The sequence below is a fragment of the Oncorhynchus masou genome, chromosome 29 (assembly GCF_036934945.1).
Source record: "Oncorhynchus masou masou isolate Uvic2021 chromosome 29, UVic_Omas_1.1, whole genome shotgun sequence".
NCBI classification, from domain to species: domain Eukaryota; kingdom Metazoa; phylum Chordata; class Actinopteri; order Salmoniformes; family Salmonidae; genus Oncorhynchus; species Oncorhynchus masou.
In genome coordinates, this window is record NC_088240.1 from 36822323 (window position 1) to 36849190 (window position 26868).

Genomic DNA, 26868 nt, shown 5'->3' on the forward strand with positions numbered 1-26868 from the left:
TCTGTAGCCTGGGTGTGAGTCTAGGACTGGGAGGCTCAGACATTCAGACAGAGTAGTCCAAGAGAGGGGAGTTGGTGCCTGAAGAGAGCTACAGGGGTTCTGGAGAACTTCCCTAACGTTACCCTGCATAAGGCATTTCTCCATTGGACATGCTGGCTGCCTGTTGCTGCTCTTTGGGATCTTGTGAGGAGATTTGTGGCCACAGCTGTTGACAATGCAAGGAAGGGCTAACAAAGCCCCTAAGAAGGAGCTGGTGATCGAGTCACCCCAGCAGTACAAGAGCTTGGCTGGAGCCGAGGCGGAGGTGGAGGCGGTGCCACAGGTGGTGGTAAGTCACGGCATGGGGGGTTACTTAGCCATGGTTTTTGTTGAGACACTAAAAGTTACTTGAATTTCCTTACCACATGTTTTAAGTTTACTTTGGAAACTCGAAGTAGGAGCTGAAACGGTTGTGTTCATCATCAGCAGTACTGTCGAGGGTATGGTTCAGAGTAATATACAGCTGTAGCACTCTTAAGTGTTGCTTGTTGTGGCGTACTTGTAGCATAACTGTTATGTGAAGCAGGTCAGGCGCTTGGAAGCTCTGAGCTGGCCTTGCCCTGCCATGCAGCTTCATGGCTAGTCTAAAAATCCACTCTCCTTTTATCAGATCTCAATTATTCTATACAATGGTGCGGGCTCACATTTCAAAGTGCTTTGTGTGCGCCACTGGAGAGGAACGTTGGACTCTGCTGGTGCTAAATTAGCTGCATGGACAAGAATTGCATTCTTGAGAGGGTAATTACTGTGGTGTATACCGCTCATAAAAGTTCCCTATTTGCCCCATAAGCTCAAAAGTCAAGCATAATAAGAAGTACTGTTTAATCCATGGCAGGTTGAACTTTTCATCCGATTTGTCCTAAACGGTAATTTAACAGCGTATTTTAATCAAAGTGAATTAGCAACTGTATCTAATATAAAGGCATCACAGAGTACCATTGTTCCAGTGTGCAGCAGTAGTGTAGTGAGAGGTGCAGAGTAGGGAGAGATGGGAGCCAAGGCCTGGGGAAACACAGCTGTCAGAGGGGTAGAGAGTTGGACTTGGCTCCAGAAGCAGCTATTTGTTAACTCTTTCTCTTCAAGGGTTTGTGGTTTGTTTATGAAGCTAATATCCAGATGTGAGAGATTAAGTAATAGCTATGTTATACTCCTTTGGACTGATTGTCCTATAATTGCAAGCCTTTGGTTACTGCAAATGTGGAATTGCCATTTTATATCAAAAGGTTTCCCAGAGACACTTGTTTTGAATAAGGGATAGTTATCCTTCTGTTTCAAATCATATTCACTATTTAACCATGTTATTACTGAACCTCACTGCCCATTGTTTATGGTAGATCTCTGGTAGCCCTCAACAGGCGTTTGATTTGCAAATCTCTACAGCATGGGTGTCAAACTCATTATTCCTGTGGGCCCCATCAGAGCAGCCCTTTCAACACTGTCATTTTTAGGAATTGTCTATGCTTCCTTACTATCCAGCTTTCGTTTTGGTGTTTCTTAGCAACCTGAAAAGAGTGTAGAGACTATATAAAATATAGGTCCAATATAATTTATATACAATTTTGATTTGGTTTTAGAAATTTGAGGGAGATTTTTTTCAAATAAATATTTTACTCAAAAATCCGCATAGAATTGGCTCCGGCCCGCGGGCGTTGACTTTGACACATACTCTACAGGAAGAATTAGGAGGTTATGTGCTATTATCACCAAGGCTAAAATATAGTGGGGGCTGTACTGTACAGTAGGAGGAACAGGGTTGTTGGTACAGCACTGGACTGTGGTCATTGCTGAGGGAGTGAAAATGACTGGGCTCCAGTCAGTGAAGACATTTTCCTATCCGATGCTTTACTCTGTGGTCTGGCTGAGCTCGTATGGTCCCTGACAAAGGCATATGGAAAACCTCAGCACTTATGTGGACGGTGGGAGGAAGGCTGAGAACAGGCGAGATTTTAATCATGAGGCAGAGTTTGTAGGCTCAGGAATTCATCACCGGTGAGAGGAGGAGGAAGACGCCTAACAACAAGGTTATTACAACTCGTTGAACCTCCAATCAGCCGAAATGTCAAGCCACAGTGCATTTGGAAAGTTTTCAGCCCCTTGACTTTTTTCCACATTTTGTTACGTTACAGCCTTATTCTGAAATATATTATTTAGTTTTTTCCCCCTCATCAATCAACACACAATATCCCATAATGACAAAGCAAAAACAGGGTTTTCAAATATTTAGCAAAAAAATAAAATAAACAAAACTGAAATCACAGTTACTTAAGTATTCAGACCCTTTACTCAGTACTTTGTTGAAACACCTTTGGCATTGATTACAGCATTGAGTCTTCTTAGGTATGACGCTCCAAGCTTGGCACACCTGTATTTGGGAAGTTTCTCCCATTCTTCTCCCAAGCTCTGTCAGGTTGGATGGGGTGCGTCGCTGCACAGCTATTTTCAGACCTCTCCAGAGATGTTCGATCGGGATCAAATTTATTTGTATAGCCCTTCTTACATCAGTTGATATCTCAAAGTGCTGTACAGAAACCCAGCCTAAAACCCCAAACAGCAAGCAATGCAGGTGTAGAAGCACGGTGGCTAGGAAAAACTCCCTAGAAAGGCCGAAACCTAGAGAGGAACCAGGCTATGAGGGGTGGCCAGTCCTCTTCTGGCTGTGCCGGGTGGAGATTATAACAGAACATGGCCAAGATGTTCAAATGTTCATAAATGACCAGCATGGTCAAATAATAATAATCACAGTAGTTGTTCAGGGTTTTCAAGGCTGATCATTAAGAGTCTCTACCACTCCTGCTGTCTCTAGAGAGTTGAAAACAGCAGGTCTGGGACAGGTAGCACGTCCGGTGAACAGGTCAGGGTTCCATAGCCGCAGGCAGAACAGTTAAAACTGGAGCAGCAGCACGGCTGAACCTTTGCCCTCAGTCCGAGGTCCTGAGATCTCTGGAGCAGCCTCCCTCTGTACTTTGCTCCGTTCATCTTTCCCTCGCACCTGACTAGTCTCCCAGTCCCTGCTGCTGATTATCGTCCCCACAACATGTGCTGCCACCTTCATGCTTCACTGTAGGGATGATACCAGGTTTCCTCCAGACGTGATGTTTGGCATTCAGGCCATGAAGTTCAATCTTGGTTTCATCAGACCAGAGAATCTTGTTTCTCATAGTCTGAGAGTATTTAGGTGCCTTTTAGCAAACTCCAAGTGGGCTGTCATTTGCCTTTTACTGAGGAGTGGCTTCCCTCTGACCACTACCATAAAGGCCTGATTGGTGGAGTGCTGCAGAGATGCAGAGATGGTTGTCCTTCTGCAAGGTTCTCCCATCTCCACAGAGGAACTCTGGAGGTCTGTCAGAGTGACCATCGGGTTCTTGGTCATTTCCCTGACCAAGTCCCTTCTCCCCGATTGCTCAGTTTAGGAATAGAATAAGTTTGGAACCACCAAGACTATTTAAATAATGATGGAGGCCACTACATTCGTGGGGACCTTCAATGCTGCAGAAATTCTGTGACACCCTTCCCCAGATCTGTGCCTTGACACAATCCTGTCTCGGAGCTCAATTCCAACCATGGTTTGTTTTTTGCTCTGACATGCACTGTCAACTGTGTGACCTTATATGGACAGGTGTGTGCCTTTCCAAATCATGTCCAAATAATTGAATTTACCACAGGTGGACTCATTAAGTTGTAGAAACCTCTCCCAAGGATGATCAATGGAAACGGGATGCACCTGAGCTCAATTTCGAGTCTCATAACAAAGGTTCTGAATACTTATGTAAATAAGTTATTTTATTTAACTTTTTTTAAATACATTTGCAAACATTTCTAAAAACCTGCTTTTGCTTTGTCATTAGGAAGTATTGTGTGTAGATGGATGAGGAAAACATTTGAATCCATTTCAGAATAAGGCTGTAACGTAACAAAATGTGGAAAAAGGGAAGAGGTCTGAATACTTTCCAAATGCTCTGTACATGGTCTGAACTTCCAATGCAATCTATACAATGATTTTCATGTTGGATGAGGACTTGTGGGATGGTAAAGTGATATCGTTACAGTAGTACTGATATTGCTAAAGTAGCACGTGTGTACTTGTTTTCTTCAAATCAATGTACTGAACGCAACAAGCTTGTATGTTTTTATTCCTAGTGAGTATATTGTTAGCGACTGTAGGCTGATGGTTGACTTACTGTTGTAAAATCAGGCAGCAGTCACCTGAACCCCTCCCCCCAGGTGTGTCCTACCCAGAGGGAGTGTGGGAAAATCCCTGTAATGATGTTCCAACAGTATTAGCCCACCTTTTGGGCTAATAGTGTACCAATGTACAGTGAACATAACTGCCAATGAACAGTCACTGACTTAGAGGCGGGTTTGGTTCTGAAAGAATGCAGCAGGCAATGAACAGGTTAATATCTGGGTTCAGGAGAGGTAGCTCTGTGATAGGCTTCACAGTAGCTGTCTGACAGGTTACCTGTGTGTACTGTAGGTGTGGGGCCATACACACATCAGCGACCGTGCTCTGTGATCATAACAATGTGGAGTTATCAGCTGACAGAGGATGAACACACACACAGGTAGTCTGTCGGATTGTTATCTCCTGTTAGTCTGTAATCACGCTGAGCTGTTCGGCTGTAATATCCTGACTCACCTGGCCTGTCTGCTTGAGTGCAGCGCGTGACATCCGACCTCATTCCTCCCCCTTATCTCAGTGTGTCAGAGCGTGAGTGTGTGTGCGCATGCCTTTCGTGTGACACCTCTCTGCAGGTATGTTTGGGCACTTTTGTGTGCATGACATGTTCTTCGGAGTACATGTGTGCATTCATGCGTGCGTAAGCCGTCGTCGCTCCTTCGAACTGAAAAATGTCTGATGATCCCTCACAGGCTGGTAGCAGCCAAAAGAAGGAACCCTCCTCCTCACTGTCTTGCACTGATCCTCTGAACTGTGACACGAACACGGATCTCACCAGTTAACGTTGATAGGTGCTGGCTGTGTTATTTTAGCATGGCCGCTGGAAACGCATCTTAAAACTGGTCCAATTCCAAGACTCTCCTTCTGAGATCATACTTCGTATTATCAGGCCCAGATGTTGACGCAACAAGCAAACTGTACTGGCGCTCAACCCAAAGACCTGGCAAGCAACACGCTTCACTTCACACCTCACTATCTCTCTGAGATAAACACCACCGGCTTCAGAGTTGTAGTGGAGCTGTTGAGCGCGTTGAGGCATGGGCATGGCAAGTGTTCTGTGTCTCTATGGCCACTGTGTTCTTACTGCTTGATGAGGGGAGATCTGACTTGTGTCGTATACACTACCGTGATGTAGCCTACCACGAATTCAACAGAATCATATGTCACCTCTGTTTCGGTTATTCAGATAGTTCAGTGGACCTTTTCCATTTGAACTAATGGATGTGGTTTGTAGCTTATGTAATTATTCAACTGCCTGTTGTGGTACAACTTGTCCAAGCAGAAGACGTTACGTGAGACGAAAAGGCAACAGTTCCTTTCCTCTGGAATGAAATCAACATTCTTATCTGCGCAAGGCATCGTGTTGACATGAACAACAATGCTTTTTTCAAAAGACCTGAAAGTCGATTTGTACAGTGTTCCGATATTTTAGCGAACTGTAATCGTATCAATCATAAAGCCAGATGGGTTGGAAAGGGACGTCCAAAGATTCATATTTGAGATCACTGCATTCTGTGTACGTAAGGTAACAATGCTCCTACTTGTGGTGTTGCGTTGTATCTCCTCCGTGACGGGACAGAGCTGTGTGCTAGCTGTCAGTGAGGTGAAGTCATAATGATCCTCCCATCTGTGAGCTCGGCTAGGCGGATGTATTCTATGTGGGAAGCTGCAGGCTGGAGCTCTCATAGGACCGTCGTGGTTGGACTAACAGATAGCATGTGTGAGGACAGGGCCCAGCCAGCTACATATTCTCTGAGCACAACTTACAATATTAACTGCGTCCCAACAGTAGACTACTTTTGACCAGGGCCCTCTGTTGATTTCAGCTCAGAAGTGACAATCTGACTCAGCCATGTTTTATGTTGTGTGTTAGATCTGAGTGTTTCCTCCTTAAAACAAAGATATCCACCTTTTTCATCGCAGTCCTCTGGTCAACACCGGACCAGCGTTTTAAAGTTGATAGGGCTACCGAGTGTATGCTAATCCTACTCCGCTATGGCAAAGTGATGTTATTACATCTGTGGTGCATTGAGATGCTGTGCTCTGTCAAATCAGGCCGTTGAGGCTTTGGAGAGCACTACACTGACATCACTTACTCCACATTTCCCCATACCTAGGTTAAATGAGCCCACTTTCCACATGCACAATAGTTTCCACTTTTAGTGCTCCTTGGGTTTGACTGAGTCTCTCTGAAGGTGAGCTGTCACCACTCAAAGAGAGAGAGAGAGACTTTCCTTCGATTTAGAAGGAATGCTTTAAATAGTCTCTGGGGTGACTTAAATCCTCCGACTGACTGTCTAGATATTCAGACAGCTATGGTGTTTTCTCTGGACTTATAATGTACTTCACGGCACTTTGCCTGTCTTTTTGATTTCCCAAATTACACTTCAATGGTGAGGATGACGACATTGTTGTGTCTGAATAAATAGCTGTATATTAACAGAGCACATTTTGTTTGTTCCCCAGGTGAAGCCCAAGGTGATTGAGCCGCTGGACTATGAGAGTGTGCTGGTCCAGAGGAAGACTCAGATTCTCAGTGATGTCCTCCGGGACATGCTGCAGTTCCCCCAGGAGGACTTCCAGGTGATTCACCTCTGACCTGTCACTGATAGGCTCACAGACCACTGAATTATATTTTCAGGTAGAGGGAGATTCCTCACGAAACTACAAAACAGGGTTTTCATAATCCAATCCAAAGAATGTTCCTTTGGGGGAAGGATTGTTGACACATACTTGACATTTGTATGTTAAAGCATAATTGAGAAATAAATAATTGAGTTAGGACCATTTGTGACATTTTGGCCTACCTAGGCCTCCTTCAAGACACGATAATGTTTCATCTGTAGGTGTCACAAAGCAACAATTGGTGTCATATGAAGCTTTACCTCTTGCTCTGTAGTATCTTGATTTCAAATTTTTTTAATGACATGAAATTATGAATATTAAAAAATATAAACATACAATTTTTGATTTGGTACATTTTTCAAGATATTGTTGAACATAATATACCCAAAGTTCCAGAGTGCTACTTTTAGAGTTCTAATCCATTTTTGTAAGCATTACCAACAGGATGAATGTGAAAATGGATTCAAATTGGCCATCCTCTGCTGAGAATTTGCAGGATGTCCAATGATGCAAGTAAAAGGAGGGCTGTGATTGCCTACTATGCCAATTTCTCTGTAAAATACACCACAACTTTAAAACTAGCAGAGAGCCCACCTACTCTGGAACTTTGATATGCCTGTCGTGGACTGTTCTACATAAGTATTCAGACCCTTTACTTAGTACTTTGTTGAAGCGCCTTTGGCAGCGATTACAGCCTTGAGCCTTGGGTATGACGCTACAAGCGTGGCACACCTGTATTTGGGGAGTTTCTCCCATTCTTCTCTGCAGATCCTCTCAAGCTCTGTCAGGTTGGATGGGGAGCGTTGCTGCAAAACTATTTTCAGGTCTCTCCAGAGATGTTAGATCGGGTTCAATTCCAGCCTCTGGCTGGGCCTCTCAAGGACATTCAAAGACTTGACTCCTGCGTAGTCTTGGCTGTGTGCTTAGGGTCATTGCCCTGTTGGAAGGTAAACCTTCGCCCGAGTCTGAGGTCCTGAGCACTCTGGAGCAGGTTTTCATATGTACTTTAATCTGTTCATCTTTCCCTTGATCCTGACTAGCCTCCCAGTCCCCGCCGCTGAAAAACATCCCCACAGCATGATGCTGCCACCACCATTCTTCACTGTAGGCATAGTGTCAGGTTTCCTTCAGTCATGACGCTTTGCATTCAGGCCAAAGAGTTCAGTCTTGGTTTCATCAGACCAGAGTCTTGTTTTTCATGCTCTGAGATCTTTTGGTGCCTTTTGCCTATCTCCAAGCGGGCTGTCATGTGCCTTTTACTGAGGAGTGGCTTCCGTCTGGCCACTGCAGAGTACTGCAGAGATGGTTGTCCTTCTGGAAGGTTTCTCCCATCTCTATAGAGGAACTCTGGGGCTCTGTCAGTGACCATCGGGTTCTTGGTCACATCCCTGTCCAAGGCCCTTCTCCCCCGATTGCTCAGGTTTGCCGGGCGGCCACCTCTAAGAAGAGTCTTGGTGGTTCCAAACTTCTTCCATTTAAGAATGATGGAGGCCACTGTGTTCTTGGGAAGCTTCAATGCTGCAGATTTTTTGGTACCCTTCCCCAAATCTGTACTTCAACACAACTCTGTCTCGGAGCTCTACAGAGAATTCCTTCAACCTCATGGCTTGGTTTTTGCTCTGACATGCACTGTCAACTGTGAGATTTGCCTTTCCAAATCATGTCCAATCAATTGAATTTACCAAAAGGTGGACTCCAATCAAGCTGTAGAAACATCTCAAGGATGATAATTGGGAACAGGATGCACCTGAGCTCAATTTCTAGTCTCATATCAAAAGATCTGTATACTTATTAAAATGTTTTCACTTTTTCATTATGGGCTATTGTGTGTGGACAGATGAGAATTTTTTATTTATTTAATCCATTTTAGAATAAGGCTGTAATGTTAAAAAAATGGAAGAAGTTAATTGGCCAGAATACTTTAAGAATGCACTGTATATTATGTTCAACAAAAAAATATGGATGTTTATTTTTTTTCAATATTCGCATATAAAAAACTTTTTCGGGCTGCAATCCAGTTAACGGGATCGATATGACAACAGCCAGTGAAAGTGCAGGGCGCCAAATTCAAAACAACAGAAATCTCATAATTAAAATTCCTCAAACATACATGTATTTTATATAATTTTAAAGGTAATCTTGTTAATCCCACCACAGTGTCCGATTTCAAATAGGCTTTACAGGGAAAGCACCACAAACGATTGTTAGGTCACCACCAACTCACAGAAAAACTCAGCCATTATTCCAGCCAAAGAGAGGAGTCACAAAAAGCACAAATGGAGATAAAGTTAATCACTAACCTTTGATAATCTTCATCAGATGACACTCATAGGACTTAATGTTACACAATACATGCATGTTTTGTTTGATAAAGTTCATATTTATATAAAAAAAATCTCAGTATACATTGGCGCGTTACGTTCACTAGTTCCAAAAACATCTGGTGATATTGCAGAGAGCCACATCATTTTACAGAAATACTCATTATAAATGTAGATAAATACAATTGTTAGACATGGAAATATAGATATACCTCTCCTTAATGCAACCGCTGTGTCAGATTTAAACAAAAAATAAAAAAAAAAAACTTTACGGAAAAAGCAAACCATGCATTAATCTGAGACGGCGCTCAGGAAAAAAAATAACATTATAAATAATCCCCTACCTTTAATCTTCATTAGAATGCACTCCCAGGAATCACTGTTCCACAATAAATGCTTGATTTGTTCGATAATGTCCATTATTTATGTCCAAGTAGCTACTTTTGTTAGAGCGTTTAGTACACAAATCCAAACGCTCGTGCATGTCCAGCTGAACATCGGACGAAAACTTCAAGAGGTTATATTACAGTTCGAAGAAACTTGTCAAACTAAGTATAGAATCAATCTTTAGGATGTTGTTCTCATAAATCTTCATTAACGTTCCAACCGAAGAATTCTTATGTCTGTAGAGAAGCAATGGAACGCAGGTCGCTATCATGTGAAATGCGCGTGACCAGAACCTGGCTCTCTGCCAGACCACTGACTCAAACAGCTCCCATCAGGCTCCACAACACAGTAGAAGCCTCATTCAAGTTTCTGAAGACGGTTGACATCTCGTGGAAGCCCTAGGAAGTGCAACATAGCCAATATCCCACTGTCTATTCAATAGGGGATGGGTTGAAAATCGACCAACCTCAGATTTCCCACTTCCTGTTTGGATTTCTTCTCAGGTTTTTGTCTGCCATACGAGTTCTGTTATACTCAAGACATCATTCAAACGGTTTTAGAAACTTCAGAGTGTTTTCTATCCAATACTAATAATAATATGCATATATTAGCAACTTGGACTGAGGAGCAGGCCTTTTACTCTGGGCCCCTCAGGGCACCTTTCATCAAAGCTACTCAATACTGCCCCTCCAGCCATAAGAAGTTCATGTTAGAAAATTGGACTTATATTACAGGGCAAGTGGTAAATCTTTATTACATAAATATTTCCCTTGATGCACCAGGCCGTCATTGTAATTAATACTTTGTCCTTAATTGACTCGTCTGGATAAATAAAGGTTAATAAAAAATACAGATGCATCATTATGGAGTCTTAAAGGAGGCCTGGGTAAGACTAAAATGTCCACAAATGTTCCAACTTCAATGAATTATTTCTCACTTGTGCTTTAAGATACAAATGTCTAATATGTGTCAATAATCCTTTCTCCAAAAGATCCTTTCTATCGCTGACATTTCGTGAACAAAAAAATGATCCTGGTCCTGTTTTGTTCTAGTTTTGTGAGGAATCACCCAAGAATAGAATTAGCGAAATCATTGTAACAAACTATGTGTGGCTTGACAAGGACAGAAATGGAGTTGCCAAGAGCACAAACTGATCTGGGTCCAGGCTAAAATAGAATACCATCTGAGGAATTTGCTACTGGATAATGCTCCAGAATAGTTAGTGAGGTAAATGATCTGTCAAGTGTTGATAAGATCTTTATAGTTTCCATACCAGTGTACCATGTCAATAATTTCCATTATATATTCATTGTTCATCTATCGACCTCAGTCATCTCTGCCTCCCACATGCATGTTTTGGATGTTATGTTTGTTGTGATTTCACGATATTTCAGTGCGGCCCAGCCAGGCCCATGTTGATTGTAGGGCGAGGTCCTCCACAGAGGCTTTTCTTCTGTTTACATCCATTCATACTGTAAAGTTCAGGGGTCATATGTTTTATTGGCTCATTCTGCCTCTGCTGTTGTGATCGAGTAAGGGTTATCTCTATCCCCGTTCAGCAGGACGTAGCCCCTGTCACCCTCTCAAACATTCCATTGCTACACAACACGTGATGCCCGGTGTGGAAACTATGAAATGAGAGTCTGGCCTGGCAGAAGCCCTTCAGGAAGTGAGGACACTTAGGCCGATGCTCTTAACAGCGGCAAGAAGGGACCCTTTTATATCCGCAGAATTTGACCCTTCCTCTGTCTCATGATCCAACTGATATTTTCCATTTTTTTATTGTCTTTTTTTCTCGTCTACTGAGAGGGTCCTTTGTTTCACAAGCCATAATGGTTTTTACATCTTTCATTAGAATATATATACACACACACACACACACACACACACACACACACACACACACACACACACACAGTGGGGCAAAAAAGTATTTAGTCAGCCACCAATTGTGCAAGTTCTCCCACTTAAAAAGATGAGGGGCCTGTAATTTTCATCATAGGTACACTTCAACTATGACAGACAAAATGAGGGAAAAAAATCCAGAAAATCACATTGTAGGATTCTTTATTTATTTGGAAATTATGGTGGAAAATAAGTATTTGGTCACCAACAAACAAGTAAGATTTCTGGCTCTCACAGACCTGTAGCTTCTTTTTTAAGAGGCTCCTCTGTCCTCCACTCGTTACCTGTATTAATAGCACCTGTTTGAACAGTATAAAAGACACCTGTCCACAACCTCAAACAGCCAAACTCCACTATGGCCAAGACCAAAGAGCTGTCAAAGGACCCCAGAAACAAAATTGTAGACCTGCACCAGGCTGGGAAGACTGAATCTGCAATAGGTAAGCAGCTTGGTTTGAAGAAATCAACTGTGGGAGCAATTATTAAGAAATGGAAGACATACAAGACCACTGATAATCTCCCTCGATCTGGGGCTCCACGCAAGATCTCAACCCGTGGGGTCAAAATGATCACAAGAATGGTGAGCAAAAATCCCAGAACCACACGGGGGGATCTAGTGAATGACCTGCAGAGAGCTGGGACCAAAGTAACAAAGCATACCATCAGTAACACACTACGCCAGGGACTCAAATCCTGCAGTGCCAGATGTGTCCCCCTGCTTAAGCCAGTACATGTCCAGGCCCGTCTGAAGTTTGCTAGAGAGCATTTGGATGATCCAGAAGAAGATTGGGAGAATGTCATATGGTCAGATGAAACCAAAATAGAACTTTTTGGTAAAAACTCAACTCGTCTTGTTTGGAGGACAAAGAATGCTGAGTTGCATCCAAAGAACACCATTCCTATTGTAAAGCATGGGGGTGGAAACATCATGCTTTGGGAGTGTTTTTCTGCAAAGGGACCAGGACGAATGATCAGTGTAAAGGAAAGAATGAATGGGGCCATGTATCGTGAGATTTTGAGTGAAAAACTCCTTCCATCAGCAAGGGCATTGAAGATGAAACGTGGCTGGGTCTTTCAGCATGACAATGATCCCAAACACACCGCCCGGGCAACGAAGGAGTGGCTTCGTAAGAAGCATTGCAAGGTCCTGGAGTGGCCTAGCCAGTCTCCAGATCTCAACCCCATAGAAAATCTTTGGAGGGAGTTGAAAGTCCATGTTGCCCAGCAACAGCCCCAAAACATCACTGCTCTAGAGGAGATCTGCATGGAGGAATTTGCCAAAATACCAGCAACTGCGTGTGGAAACCTTGTGAAGACTTACAGAAAACGTTTGACCTCTGTCATTGCCAACAAAAGGTATATAACAAAGTATTGAGAAACTTTTGTTATTGACCAAATACTTATTTTCCACCATAATTTGCAAATTAATGAATTAAAAATCCTACAATGTGACTTTCTGGATTTGTTTTCTAATTTTGTCTGTCATAGTTGAAGTGTACCTATGATGTAAATTACAGGCCTCTCATCTTTTTAACTGGGAGAACTTGCACAATTGGTGCTGACTAAATACTTTTTTGCCCCACTGTATATGTATGTATATGTATATATATATGTATATATCTATATATATAAGATATCATATATATCCAACTCCTATATGTATATATGTATGTGAGTTGGATATATATAATAATATTATGTATGTATGTATTTATATATAATATATGTATATATCATATATTTTATATGTTGGAGAATCAACCATTTTAAAGAAGGGTTCGATTTCCTAGATTTATTCAGCGTGTTAATTTTTTTTGTCTAATGGCTGTATTGCCAGCAAATAAGAATGCTTACTTATAGGCTCACAAGCTATCCAACTCCTCGTTATGTTTACTAAATTACACTGCAATCGTGCCCTCGCTCTTTTTGAGAGAACCTCCTGGCCTGTCTTTGATGCTTCGCGATCAACCCAGTAAAAAACAAACAACCTCTGTATTGCATTTGCAAAAAGCTGTGAGGGAAAGGGAGCATTGCGGTGTGAGAGCTGGGCAGGAGGCGGGGGCAGGGGCTCTTGCCGGCTGGGTGTATGTGAAGGCCAGACAGCTGGACCACTCAACTTGGTGACACGGCCTTGACCAGCCGTGTCTGCTGTGCTCTCATGGTGCTCCAGAGGAACCCTCTGCTCTGGCCATGACATATGAGTACTGCATCCAATACAAGCGGTGCGTTGTGAGGGGAGCGACAGGTGATGATCCTGGAAGAAGAAAAACGTTTGGGAAGACTGAGCCCCACATCTGTTTAGGTCACATGACTCTCTGAGATCTTCCTTACGCAAGTGGTTTTATCCGGTTGTATGTCAAGACCTTTCGATTGTGGGTATTCAGTGTTATAGGCAGAGAAGGGAGGTTTCTGATGCTATTAAAGTCCCAGGCTCTGACTGTGTAGTGATAGCAGCCTATAAATCCAGTCCAGACCCGGCAGAGCTCATCTGACCACACTGCTAGTCTGTGGGCTGTTTTCGGCTGGTGTGTAAATCATTTTGTTGGCAGACACCGCCTCAGCTCAGGAACCACTGTCAGGTTTCTCATGTCCTCTCTCTCCCCCCTCTGGATCCAAGGCCTCTCATTGGAGGTTGTTATCAAATTATATCTCAGAGAGAACAGGGACTTAACTGTTTAGGAAAATAAATTGTGAGATGGTGTTTACATTACCTCATCTGGATTTGATCAGACGGCGCTCGGCATTAGGAGAGCCAAGCACGTTTTGTCAACGTGTCTTCTTAGGGAATTTGTCTGGGATTACTGGGAGTGAGAGAGGAAGGGAATGGGAAGAGAACCTCCCTCCCTGCTTAAACTTGAGATGTACGCTGGTCATAAAGCCTGCAGATCAGGAAGAGCTCTAAACTGTCACTGGATTTACTCCCAGGAATGGCAAGGCATTTTCCTCTTCCTATTTCTCTCTATTTGAACGACTTCAGAATGGCAGGGTGGTTTTAATGAAATCTACGTATACCTTCAAGTTTCAGGATTCAAAGAGTTGAAGTTGTGAGGGAAACATGAGATGGGGAGAAGTCTAATGGTAATTTTTGAAAGAATATTATATTAAGTACAATTTGAATGGACTACAATGAGAGGTCATAGTCACAAACCACATGCTACTGTCCTCTCTTCCGCTGGCATACTGTTATGTTCCCCGGACTGTTTTTCTCTTTCTGTCGTCTGGCGGTCAAAGCAAGAGCGTAAAAGGTCTGGACTCGCTCTCTCTTTCTCTTCGCTCTCTCTCATATTTATATATTGTCATCTCTACCCATGTGCCCCTCTCTTTCCATTTACTGTGTACAGCAACCTCACGCGTTGAGCACCAACCAACATCGGACATCCACAGACGCTGAAATTTGCCCAGTCCGACCTGGCCTTGATTTCAACATCCACAGACGTCTGGACCAGTCTTAATTTGACCCATACATAGATGTCCATGATTGGTTCGGGTTTGGACCGGACCAGTTCACTTACTGTTCAATAACACAAATAGATTTCTTTTCAAACTCGAGGTGCCGTGTCATAGCTGACACCCCATTCTTTCTGCAGACATCTTCAAGTCTTAATTTAGAGCAGATATGTAACACATATTTGGAAAACATGATCATATAAACTGATTTTAACGAAATTCTGTTACCAAACATTGCATCTGCACAGTTCTTCCAGTAAATGTGTTTTTGTAAAAATGTTCAGTGTAAATTGTTGAAAGTGCATAGAGTTTGCAACAGAGTATGGCTTGTTAAACTTTGAAATCAATGGTTTCAAAGGCATACATTTTAAGGGAAAAATCTGCTTCTCAGCGCCACTGTGGAATTGTCCTGTATCTCATGCTAGTCTTTTCACGAAAGATCTCCACTGTGCTCCATGGGGTTGTCACCAGTATCGTGATACTATGATAGCATGAGCATTGGCAAAAGCAGACTGAACTCTTTGGTCCTTTAAAAACCTACTGTATGTAAAATATTGTGTGCAGTGGCTTGGAAAGGAGAAATGGGATTCTGGGTCACAACATAAGGCTGTTTGTTTCCAAAATTAGCAGGGTTTTCCTCAGGGAATTGAGGACACGACATGTTTTGTTTCTCTCTGAGTACCGCGATACTGGTATCGTGACAACCTTAGTGCTCCCCAGTGCTTCTTCTGGTCCACTTCATGATTCCCTCTGGACTCTTCTGGCTTACAAGCCTGTTTGTTTCTGCTGCTTAGATTATGGTGAGATTGTCATCTCCCAGCAGGAAACCTGGGCTAGAGAGAGGAAATGGAGGAGAGAACTCAGGTTCACAAATAGGACCTCTGCATTGTATTCCTGGAATGGAGTGCAGGGCTAGGCTTCACTAACACCAGGCAGTCTCAGAGAGAAGGCTATTCTATTTGTATTTTAATTTTTTTTACTCGATTACCTGTAGTTTTTCATGTCTGTCTATAATTGTGTATTGACTTGGTGCTGCCTATCTTGGCCAGGATGCTCTTGAAAAAGAGACTTCAAATCTCAATGAGCCCTTCCTGGTTAAATAAAGGTTAAATAAGAAATGCTCAGCGTTAGTCAACTCGTCACATCAACCAGTCTCACTGTATTGATTGTCAATAAACCTCTACTGTAACAGCCATTGTATTTTTAACGATAAGTTAGCTGTTCACCTCCAGGAGTTCCTTTTGAAATGCCCTGACTGTAACCTGGAGCCCTACTCCCCCACTGGCTTTAGGCTCGGTACCCGAATGGACCTCAGGCTCTATAACCAAGCCTGTGGAGTGCATCATAATATCCCATTGATTCCCAAGGGAGTCATTTCTGCAGAGAATTTGAGAGAGAACTTTCCTCTTCTGTTGTGGTGCCGTTTTGTATCATTGTGCAATGATTAACCTTGGGGTGGTGAGGTTTGGTCTATGATTTTGAATTTCTATTCTCCATCCTTTGTTTGGGCATAGGGAGTAGGAAAAAATGACTTCTGCACTAACCTGATTGGGCTTTTCATTTCACAGTCTGTGACTCAATTCAAGATTAATTGGAGAGCTGCTTTGCTCTGCATGCTGGGAAAAATCCTGACTGTGTCTGCTGAAGGCTAGAGATAATGACTAAAGCTTTTGGTTTAGGTTGCTCAGGAAAAGCTGCGTGAACAGGAGATTTACTACTGTGTTGACTTGCTTACCTTACTCCTGCCCCCTTTGCCTTGACCTATTCTTTACTGTAAGTCAGGTACCACAGTCACATTTCTGTCACGGTTCACCTTTGAACTGTGTCCAGTTTGGCTTTAGCATGATATGAGTTAAGTGGGGAAGGTTGAGGTTTGTTTTTCTTCTCTGGTGTTTTTGCTGTAGTTTGTTTATCTATCACTCGTGTGGGGTAACTGTAATCTGCTGTGTCCCCTAGTGTTTATTTCCTGTTTCCCTTACTTTAAAGATGTAAAGTTGAAAGGTTTCTGCTAAGGGAATCACCACGGGGTAACATGCTAGAGAAGATAGGATTACAAAACCCTCCCTTTTAGTTTATTATCAAGGGGAATCTCCATTTAAGTGAGATATGTCAAACCGGTCTCAAAGGGGAGCTTAAAACTAGGTTACACTCCTAACTGGGATTTAAATGTCCTATTAAGAATGAAGAACAACAGAAGGGAGCTCCAGCAGTATTTGCCTTTCATAAATCTGCCGACATATCAACATTGCTGCTATCTAAAATGAGTCCCACATATAGAGTAATTGATTCATAAAATTGATGTGTATTGGTCTTAGTTAAAGACTGTCTTTCTGAAAGTAGAATTAGTTCTGTGTAATTTTAAGAGTGGGTTAACCCATTAGAGGCCTTGTGAATGTGAAATGAGGCTGAATGTGTGGATAGACAGGATATTGTAAACACTGAGTTCCAGGGTATTCTAGTGGTATTAGGTTGATACTGTCGATACCACTCGGGGTGTCTGTGGTGTATTTCCCCCTCCCATCACTAAACAACCAACATAAGCCTGCAGAGTGAAGGACATGACCATTAAAGAGGGTGCAGAAGGAGGTGGTGTTGAGATGGTGTCCAGCTCCTCAGGGAGGGAGTCCCATGGCTGGGCTGGGTGGCTGAGAGCCAGGCTAAGTCCCTAGGTGTGTCTGTCCATGGTTCCCTGGCCCAGCCTGGAGGTCAACAATGTAGCGTAGCATCACATCCTGACGCTGCCTACCTCTCTACCCTCCTGAAACCTCCACAGACCTGAGACTTTTCTCTGGCGTGGAGTAATATTTGTAGGAGTGTTCAGGGAAATCATGTCCAGCTGAGACCACATACTGTAGTACTGAGGAAATATGTTAGCAGTCCTGTGTTGTGTCATTCCCAAAGGATATCTTGTATACTTTCATTTTTTAAATATTTTTTTTTATCTGTGGTGATTTATGGTTTTGAGTTCATTTTCACAGCATCACTCATCCAGTGTCATAATCTAGTCAGACCTTGTACTTGAATTAATTAGCTAAATAAAACTGTTTTCCATCCACAGATTGCGACTCAGAGGCGCCAAGGAAGAACTCTCTACCCCACAGTGCCTGAGAACGCCGTGAAGGAGGCGCAGAGTCTGTTTGTCCAGGAGGTAAGAACCCACAAGTGCAGGAATGAACCTTTGTGCAGAGAGAGCAGTGGTTTTATTGACAGTTGGACGTTGGCATTATGATGTGCCATTACGTGCTAGTGTACCCTACAGCCATATTAACCATAAGTACAGTTACCATAAATACAGACATTAGTGTCAGTCTTCAGCCTGCTTCTGGCCTGGCATTGATGTATATGGCAACCTGCACAAGATCAATAGATATGGAAACACACTGGATTGCACACACTTTTAGTGTCTCTGATTTCCCCATTGTTTATAGAATGTGTCCAGCCAAACTGAACTTCCATTTCACCTAGCACATACTTTATGACACAATGGTGTTTTATTGTTCAGGACAGGCAGGAGTAGGAATTATGGGCCGCTACTGGACGCCATCCAGTCAACAGGAGTATTTTCATTCTCTTCAATAACATCTATTCAGGCCAGGAGACCAAAAAACTGATAAGCGGAATCCAGTTCCAAAGTAAATGGATGGTTCTTCTCCGGCTTCTGGTCTTCATCCTCTCAGAGAGCTGTTTACACTAGTGCCTCCCTGTACCAAGCCTGGTAAATGCCTTCTGGTCTTCATCCTCTCAGAGCACTGTTTACACTAGTGCCTCCCTGTACCAAGCCTGGTAAATGCCTTCTGGTCTTCATCCTCTCAGAGCACTGTTTACACTAGTGCCTCCCTGTACCAAGCCTGGTAAATGCCTTCTGGTCTTCATCCTCTCAGAGCACTGTTTACACTAGTGCCTCCCTGTACCAAGCCTGGTAAATGCCTTCTGGTCTTCATCCTCTCAGAGCACTGTTTACACTAGTGCCTCCCTGTACCAAGCCTGGTAAATGCCTTCTGGTCTTCATCCTCTCAGAGCACTGTTTACACTAGTGCCTCCCTGTACCAAGCCTGGTAAATGCCTTCTGGTCTTCATCCTCTCAGAGCACTGTTTACACTAGTGCCTCCCTGTACCAAGCCTGGTAAATGCCTTCTGGTCTTCATCCTCTCAGAGCACTGTTTACACTAGTGCCTCCCTGTACCAAGCCTGGTAAATGCCTTCTGGTCTTCATCCTCTCAGAGCACTGTTTACACTAGTGCCTCCCTGTACCAAGCCTGGTAAATGCCTTCTGGTCTTCATCCTCTCAGAGCACTGTTTACACTAGTGCCTCCATGTACCAAGCCTGGTAAATGCCTTCTGGTCTTCATCCTCTCAGAGCACTGTTTACACTAGTGCCTCCCTGTACCAAGCCTGGTAAATGCCTTCTGGTCTTCATCCTCTCAGAGCACTGTGTACACTAGTGCCTCCCTGTACCAAGCCTGGTAAATGCCTTCTGGTCTTCATCCTCTCAGAGCACTGTTTACACTAGTGCCTCCCTGTACCAAGCCTGGTAAATGCCTTCTTGTCTTCATCCTCTCAGAGCACTGTTTACACTAGTGCCTCCCTGTACCAAGCCTGGTAAATGCCTTCTTGTCTTCATCCTCTCAGAGCACTGTTTACACTAGTGCCTCCCTGTACCAAGCCTGGTAAATGCCTTCTGGTCTTCATCCTCTCAGAGCACTGTTTACACTAGTGCCTCCCTGTACCAAGCCTGGTAAATGCCTTCTGCAACCAAGTAGGGTTGTATCTTAAAATCAGATGTCAGCCTTACTGTACATTCTGTTCCCATACAGTAATTTTATTTATAAAAAAATGTTAAATTAAAAATAACAGTCTGACATTTTAACATCTTGCTTAAACACACAATCTTCCACACACAGTATACCTGAGCTACACAATGGTTTACTGTCATTGTGTCCCATGTGGCCAGTTGGACACTTGATGGACACTGCTCCCATTGTAGCACTGCTCGGCAAACCAGAGGCAACCGGCTGCTGACCCCTCAGGTCATGGGTCACAGATTAGGGAGTCCTGTCTTCAGTCATGAAGAAACACTTCCTTTTGGTTAAGTGCAATATGACATCAGCAGGACAGCTGCAGAGTACAACCCTCTCTCTTTTCCATTCCTCCACCGATCAGATTGACTTTCCGCAACTCAGGACTCCCTTGTCAAAACCATTTCTTGTAAACTACACACCTCTCTGAATGAATACCATTCTGGATGTTCTGGAAGTTTTAACAGTGAACAGATGTCTCACCCAGACTGAGAGATATCGGAGTATACTCCCTCCCAGTTTGTACTGGGTTGATCTAACGCCTACTTGATGATCCTTTTATGTCTGGGGTGAAGTGTCGTACTGTGTGGATGGGAAATAAGAAAGTGTACTTTGTGTGGGGTTGTAGCATTCCTTCTGAAGTGTCCAGACATAACTGCTGGGCCATAATTAGGATTTATGCCATACTGCTCTAATCATAAAATATTTCCTTTTCTCGTTGGTAGATTTGACTCTCCCGAAAAACCATTTCCGTCTCAATATTTGTCTTCAAGGCAATTAGGATAATTACTGTAAATTGATATCTAGGATGTGAAATGAGACAAAGTAAGTCGGTGTTTCTTCATGTTACCCTCAAACACTTTTTAAATGTGTAAAGTCAGCAAGTAATTGTGTAGGCTGATGAGAGAGTGCTCTGTGGAACCATTTTTCTTTAATTTCAGATCCTGTGGAAGGCTTTAATTTCCACCAACTATCTACTCAAGACGACCATTCACTTTGATCCTTCTTCTTCCCCTTCCTTCCTTCAGATGTACTAATCTGATTTGAATAAGGAGCAAAGGATTCCCAGAATAAGGGCTGTTTCAGAAAGCCACTGCGTTTGAAAAAAAATGACTTTCATATAGGACCTAAAACATGTTACTGTTGTTTCAGAAGGTATTCATACCCCACATTTTGTTGTTACAGCCTGAATTAAAAACTGATTAAATATATTTTATTTCTCACCCATCTAAACACAATACCCTATAATGACAAAGTGAAAACTTTAAAAAAAAATGTTTACAAATGTATTGAAAATTAAATACAGAAATGTCGTTTTACGTAAGTATTCACACCTGAGTCAATCATTTGTAGAAGCACGAGTCTTTCTGGGTAAGTTCTAAGAAGTTACCACACCTGGATTGTGCATCATTTGCCCATTTATTATTTTTAAAAATTATTAAAGCTCTGTCAAATTGGATGTTGATCATTTCACTGTCTTCTTCAGTGTAGATTTGGCCTTGTTTTAAGTTATTGTCCTGCTGAAAGTTGAATTCATATCCTAGTGGAAAGCAGACTGAACCAAGTTTTCCTCTAGGATTTTGCCTGTGCTTAGTTCATTCCATTATTGTTTTATCCTGAAATACTCCACAGTCCATAACGATTACAAGCATACCCATAACATGATGCAGCCACCATTATGCTTGAAAATATGGAAAGTGAGACTCAGAAATGCATTTTATTGGATTTGCCCCAAATATAACACTTTGTATTCAGGACAAAAAGATAATTGCTTTGGCACATTTATTTTACTTTAGTGACTTGTTGCAAACAGGATGCATGTTTTGGAATATGTTTTATTCTGTACAGGCTTCCTTTTTTACACTCTGTCAATTAGGTTAGTATTGTGAAATAACTGCAATGTTATTCATCCTCAGTTTTCTACTATCAAAGCCATTAAACTCTAACTGTTTTTTTAAAGTCACCATTGGCCTCTTGGTGAAATCCCTGAGCGGTTTCCTTCCTCTTCGGCTACTGAGTTAGGAAGGACACCTGAATCTTTGTAGTGACTGGGTGTATTGATACGCCATCCAAAGTGTAATTAATAACTTAGCCATGCTCAAAGAAATATTCAATGTCTACCAATAGTTGCCCTTTTTGAGGAATTGGAAAATCTCCCTGGACTTTGTGGTTGAATCTGTTTGAAATTCACTGCTCGACTGAGGGACCTTACAGATAATTTAATGTGTTGGGTATAGAGATGAGGTGGTCATTCAAAAATGTTAAGCACTATTATTGCACTATTAATGAATCCGTGCAACTTATTATATGACTTGTTAAGCACAGTTTTACTCCTGAACTTATTTAGGCTTGCCATAACAAAGGGGTTGAATCCTTATTGACATTTCAGTTTTTCTTTTGTAAACATGTCAAAAAACATAATTCCACTTTGACGTTATTGGGTATTGTGTGTGTAGGCTAGTGACAAAAAAATATATTTAATCCATTATAAAATCATTCTGTAACACAACAAAATGTGGAAAAAGTCATCAAGGGGTGGGAATACATTCTGAAGGCACTGCTATCTGGAAAGATGCTATTGGCCAACACTGATTTGGTTGTTGTGTGCTTGTTTCCTGTTTCTTTAGGCTAAACATTGAAACTGTCTTAGATTACACTTGTAAACCATTGATTGTCTTTTTATTTCAGTGCATCAAGACCTACAATTCTGATTGGCATGTCGTTAATTACAAGTACGAGGACTACTCCGGGGACTTCCGGCAGCTTCCAAAGTAAACCCTTTGCTCAGTCAGTATGGTGTCTTGACAGACGGTACAATGTTATGTAATGTGTAACCAAGTTGTGACTTCCTCCTGGGCAAGTTAGAACAGCTACCCTCTTTGTGCAGATATTTCACACTGAAGTGCATGCACACCAGTGGAGGCTGGCGAGAAGAGCTATAGGAGGACAGGCCAATCATGGTAATTGGCTGGAACGGAAAACATGGAACAGTATCAAACACCTCAATCATACGGAAACCACGTTTGACTCCATTCCATTCCAATGATCCAGTCCTCTTATAGCTCCTCCAACCAGCCCCCACTGACGCACACACCCGTGTCATTCTGTCGGTAATCTTCAGTCAGCCTTAGTTGCTGATCTTTCAGGATATTTTGGCATGGATAGTCTACAAGGAAATGCAGGTTTTATGATTTAACCCACATTAACAATAGAGACTTCCTCAAGCCACACTCGGGTTATTCCCAAAGTTCTGGGGATTTAGTCACTTTGGAAACCACCCCCGGTTCAAAGAGTGTCATCAATTCCACCTTCTGCCCTGAGGGCAATGGTTTCCAGTGTCATTGTGCTGGAATTTACACACAAAACAAAGCTGCCCTGACCTTGAGACTTGCCATTGATGTCAACAGACCTTTGGTCAGTATTCAGTGTCCGGGGAGGGAAATAGAAATGTTTTCCTGAGGTGAATTCGTTCAGGCTTCCTATGTAAGTGGGACATGCTCATTACATTGGGTTTCATTTCTTAGATCAATGAATGACCTCTCAGAGATTAGATACAAATAATAAATGATTAACTTGGTTAACTTGATTCACATTGTTGTGTTTTTACAGCAAAGTGTCCAGAGCAGACAAACTGGCTGTCCATGTTTTTGAGGTGGATGAAGATGTCGATAAAGATGAAGTAAGTGAATGTTCTGGCTACAGTTCATTGGAAGGTTACAAATAACAAACAATTTAATTAAGCCGCTTATTCCTTTGACTCTCAACATTAACCACCTGCTCCATGTACAAATCACCTCAATACCCTTTTCTCCTTCTATGTCTTTACTGTAAATACCTCAGAGGCACTGAACAAATAATCCTCCATACAGACAGACAAACAAGATTTCCGCGCTCCGTTTACAGTCCAGCAGCTTTGACGTTGCCAGAATGGCCACGGTATCTGATGGGTTTTTTTGCACTAGAAACCAGTCTTTCCTAGAACACAAGCACCAGATCTTATTAAGTGATTTAATTCAGATTATGAACTGATTTGGCTGTCCTGTTCCAATCCCAGTTGTGAAACGTCTCCGGCATGAGATGAAAGCGTCATTGGGTCTAAATAGCACATTTTAATGTGAAGTATAAAGTGTAATTGGCCGCCGGACTTTGGTTATCTGGCCGCCTCTCAAATGGTCTCGGGTTCTTCTCTGCTCTGCTCCATGTGTTCATGGCCCCCAGACTCCTCACAGCCCATGAGTTTGGCTCTCTTTGTTGTGAGCTAATTTAGAACATTTTGCGTCTGCCTGATTATACCACTGTGAACTCTTAGCTGGAAACATTTTTGCTCTGTGAACCATATAGATGTCTGATTCTGTGCTGTGAACAGTCTAAATTAGTATTTGTTGGCCTTGGAATAGCTTGTGCGAGTCAGTGCACACAAGGGAGGCTATGGGGTCACCTTTGTTCAAGCCAACCCTGAAGAGAGGCTGGATCACTGATGCCTGCAGAACCCTCAGAGGGACGGTGCTCTGCGGATCATGACCGGAGGCAGTCTGACTGTTGATGACACTGATGTTCTACTGTCATCTATTCAACTGCTAGGGTCATGTTGACATTTGCATATGTCACATACTGTTTGTTAGGTCTTCTTTATGTCATACATGAGCAAATGAATAGGGATTCGAGTGACCTCGCTCACTTAACTGGGATGTAGGCAAATGGATTCTTGAGCCGAGAGACTAACCCAGGTCACCAGAGGTCAGGGCCAGTGAACATTAGATCTGACAAGGAAGGGGCATTCCTTTCATCAGATAGACTACCTGATGACAAGACCCCTCCCAGTTCAACCTTTCCCTCACCTCACACACAGCTGTGTAAGAGCGTCCCTCACCTCCCACACAGCTGTGTAAGAATGCTCCCCAGCCCAGCAGCCAAGAGCGTCCCAGCTACATACCCCTCACCTCAGTTTGTCGCACGCAGGGAAGTAGGTGCACCGAGCAGATGATAGCTAAGGAAGTGAGCCATTTCTCCTGAAATTCCCAAATAAATCCTCACACACATATACAGTACATGGAAACCTCAGCCCCAAGTCTGTTCATGTGTTTAATGACAATAGCCCCAGCCTGTGGTATTGCTATGTGACCAAAGTTAAAATGTTTATGGTCAAATGTGTCACTGATTTTATGAAATGATTATGCACTGTGTTGCAGTTGAGTTAATCTGGTTGGTTCGGGGGTTGCCAGGCAACATTTACAGAGCTTTGGGGTTCACTGAAAGCAAGCACAAGTAATGTCAGCTCTCCTAGGGACTGGTGTATTCTGGTCAGCGAAAGATGAGTGGAAGCAGGCCCTGAACGTTTCCAGACCCTCCTCATATGAGTCGACGATATACTGGAAATATTCTCTGCCAACACTTTTTAAAGCCATTTTATTGGAGGAGAGAGGGAATAGGAATCATGTCATCTTGAAAACCCATTAATTATATCCAAAATTGTCTGGAACAATGGCTTTTACCTCTGTAGTCTCTCGAAGAGGAGGCTTAAACACTCTGGATGTCTGATCACGAGGACCAGAAGGAGACCATGCGAAGGGTGAAACACTGGTGCAGCAGCTCCTCTTCCCTCACTACCCCCCTAATTGATTTATTTACACAGATCATTACGCCTCTGGAAGTCTCCGTGCAATAGAGATGGAAGCCATGTGTCTAGTCATTCTTGCTTTGTGCCAATGGTTTAGCTGGTTTTATGGTACCTGAGAACTGGGATGATATGGTCATGCCTCCGTGAAGAAGCCAATGAGAGGGGCTGTTTATTTGGGTTCATAGAGGTGGTTTGTTGTGTGGCTGGATGCTTGTTTGGAGTCAGATAGACCGACATTAAACTTAGCATTCTCTCATCTCATTCTCCATGTCTCCTATACTGTTTTTGTAAATATTATCTCGACCACAGGATCAAGGGCCTCTCTTGAAATGGACAGTTTGGTAATGTTTTGGCAGAGAGTGGGCAGAGTGATGTTTTGATGTGGTGCAGTGTGTGTATTTGTGTGTGTGTGTATATACAATCTTGAGTGTGTCTGATCCCGTGCTCATGTGTCTTCCAGGACTCAGCCTCTCTAGGTTCCCAGAAAGGTGGGATCACAAAGCATGGCTGGCTGTACAAAGGCAACATGAACAGTGCCATCAGTGTCACCATGAGGGTGAGTGATCCTAATGACAATGATGACACTAGCTGTCTCTATTAGGAATTGTTATTACACAGTGTGCCAGATGTGCAGTGATGATGAATAGTCAGTGCTCGTGTCTCCAGTGACAGCAGGATGGAGCCTGGTTTTCATTAATACCATTTCTCAGAAAAACGGATAGTAGTTTTGCAATATTACGCTGTTGACTTCCTTCAAACCATTCTGCTGCAATTATCCGTGCCAAAACCATGCCTCTTGTTGTCTAATAATAGAAATTATGTTTTTTATTGTTGTATTCTACTTTCTAGTCTTTCAAGAGGAGGTATTTCCACCTAACCCAGCTGGGTGACGGCTCTTACAACCTGAACTTCTACAAGGATGAGAAGATCTCCAAAGAACCCAAAGGAACCATCTTCCTGGACTCCTGTATGGGAGTTGTTCAGGTAATATAGGACACTCTGTGTCTGGGATTGGGCTTTGATTACACCATCACACTAACATTTACATTGAATAAGTCATCCAGCCAGACGTACTTCCCTTCCAAATTCTTTTACTTCCTGCAATATATTTACCCATGTAGAATGTTACGTGATCAGTTAAACTCGGCACAAGTTAAAGCTAGCAACAGGGAATTGATGAGGAAATGGGTCTGTCTGTATCACTGCTTGGGACCCTTCACCAATCCCCACCTAAAACCTGAGTTCACTCCCTCTTTCTCCAAGGTCATAATTTACTGCTGACTCTCAGCTGCTGAAACAAGGTGAATGCCGATAACATACTACCATGCACTTTGCAGCAGGCTAGCAATCAATACCACATGCTATAGCTAGCAGGCGCACATTTCCAAGTCCCAAGATGGGCTGTAAGCGTTACTGTTCTTCTACACACAAATGGATGGAAAGGTCCTGCTTTTACTTACCAAGCATTCAGCTGACATGAATCAGATACTTTAAAAGGAGGTACACTATACATACAAAAGTATGTGGACACCCCTTCAAATTAGTGGCTATTTC

At 42.7% G+C, this 26868-nt stretch overlaps 1 protein-coding gene across 1 annotated transcript in view; it reads left to right on the forward strand.

Moving 5' to 3' along the window:
* Positions 1-29: 29 nt before the first annotated feature.
* Positions 30-26868, forward strand: part of LOC135519457 (dedicator of cytokinesis protein 9-like) — a 69931-nt gene continuing 43092 nt past the window's right edge. The window contains 7 exon segments of the mRNA XM_064944693.1: positions 30-328; positions 6683-6799; positions 17960-18049; positions 22386-22468; positions 23307-23376; positions 25775-25870; positions 26164-26298. Of these exon segments, the coding sequence (XP_064800765.1) occupies positions 215-328; positions 6683-6799; positions 17960-18049; positions 22386-22468; positions 23307-23376; positions 25775-25870; positions 26164-26298 (705 nt within the window). The 5' untranslated portion in view covers positions 30-214.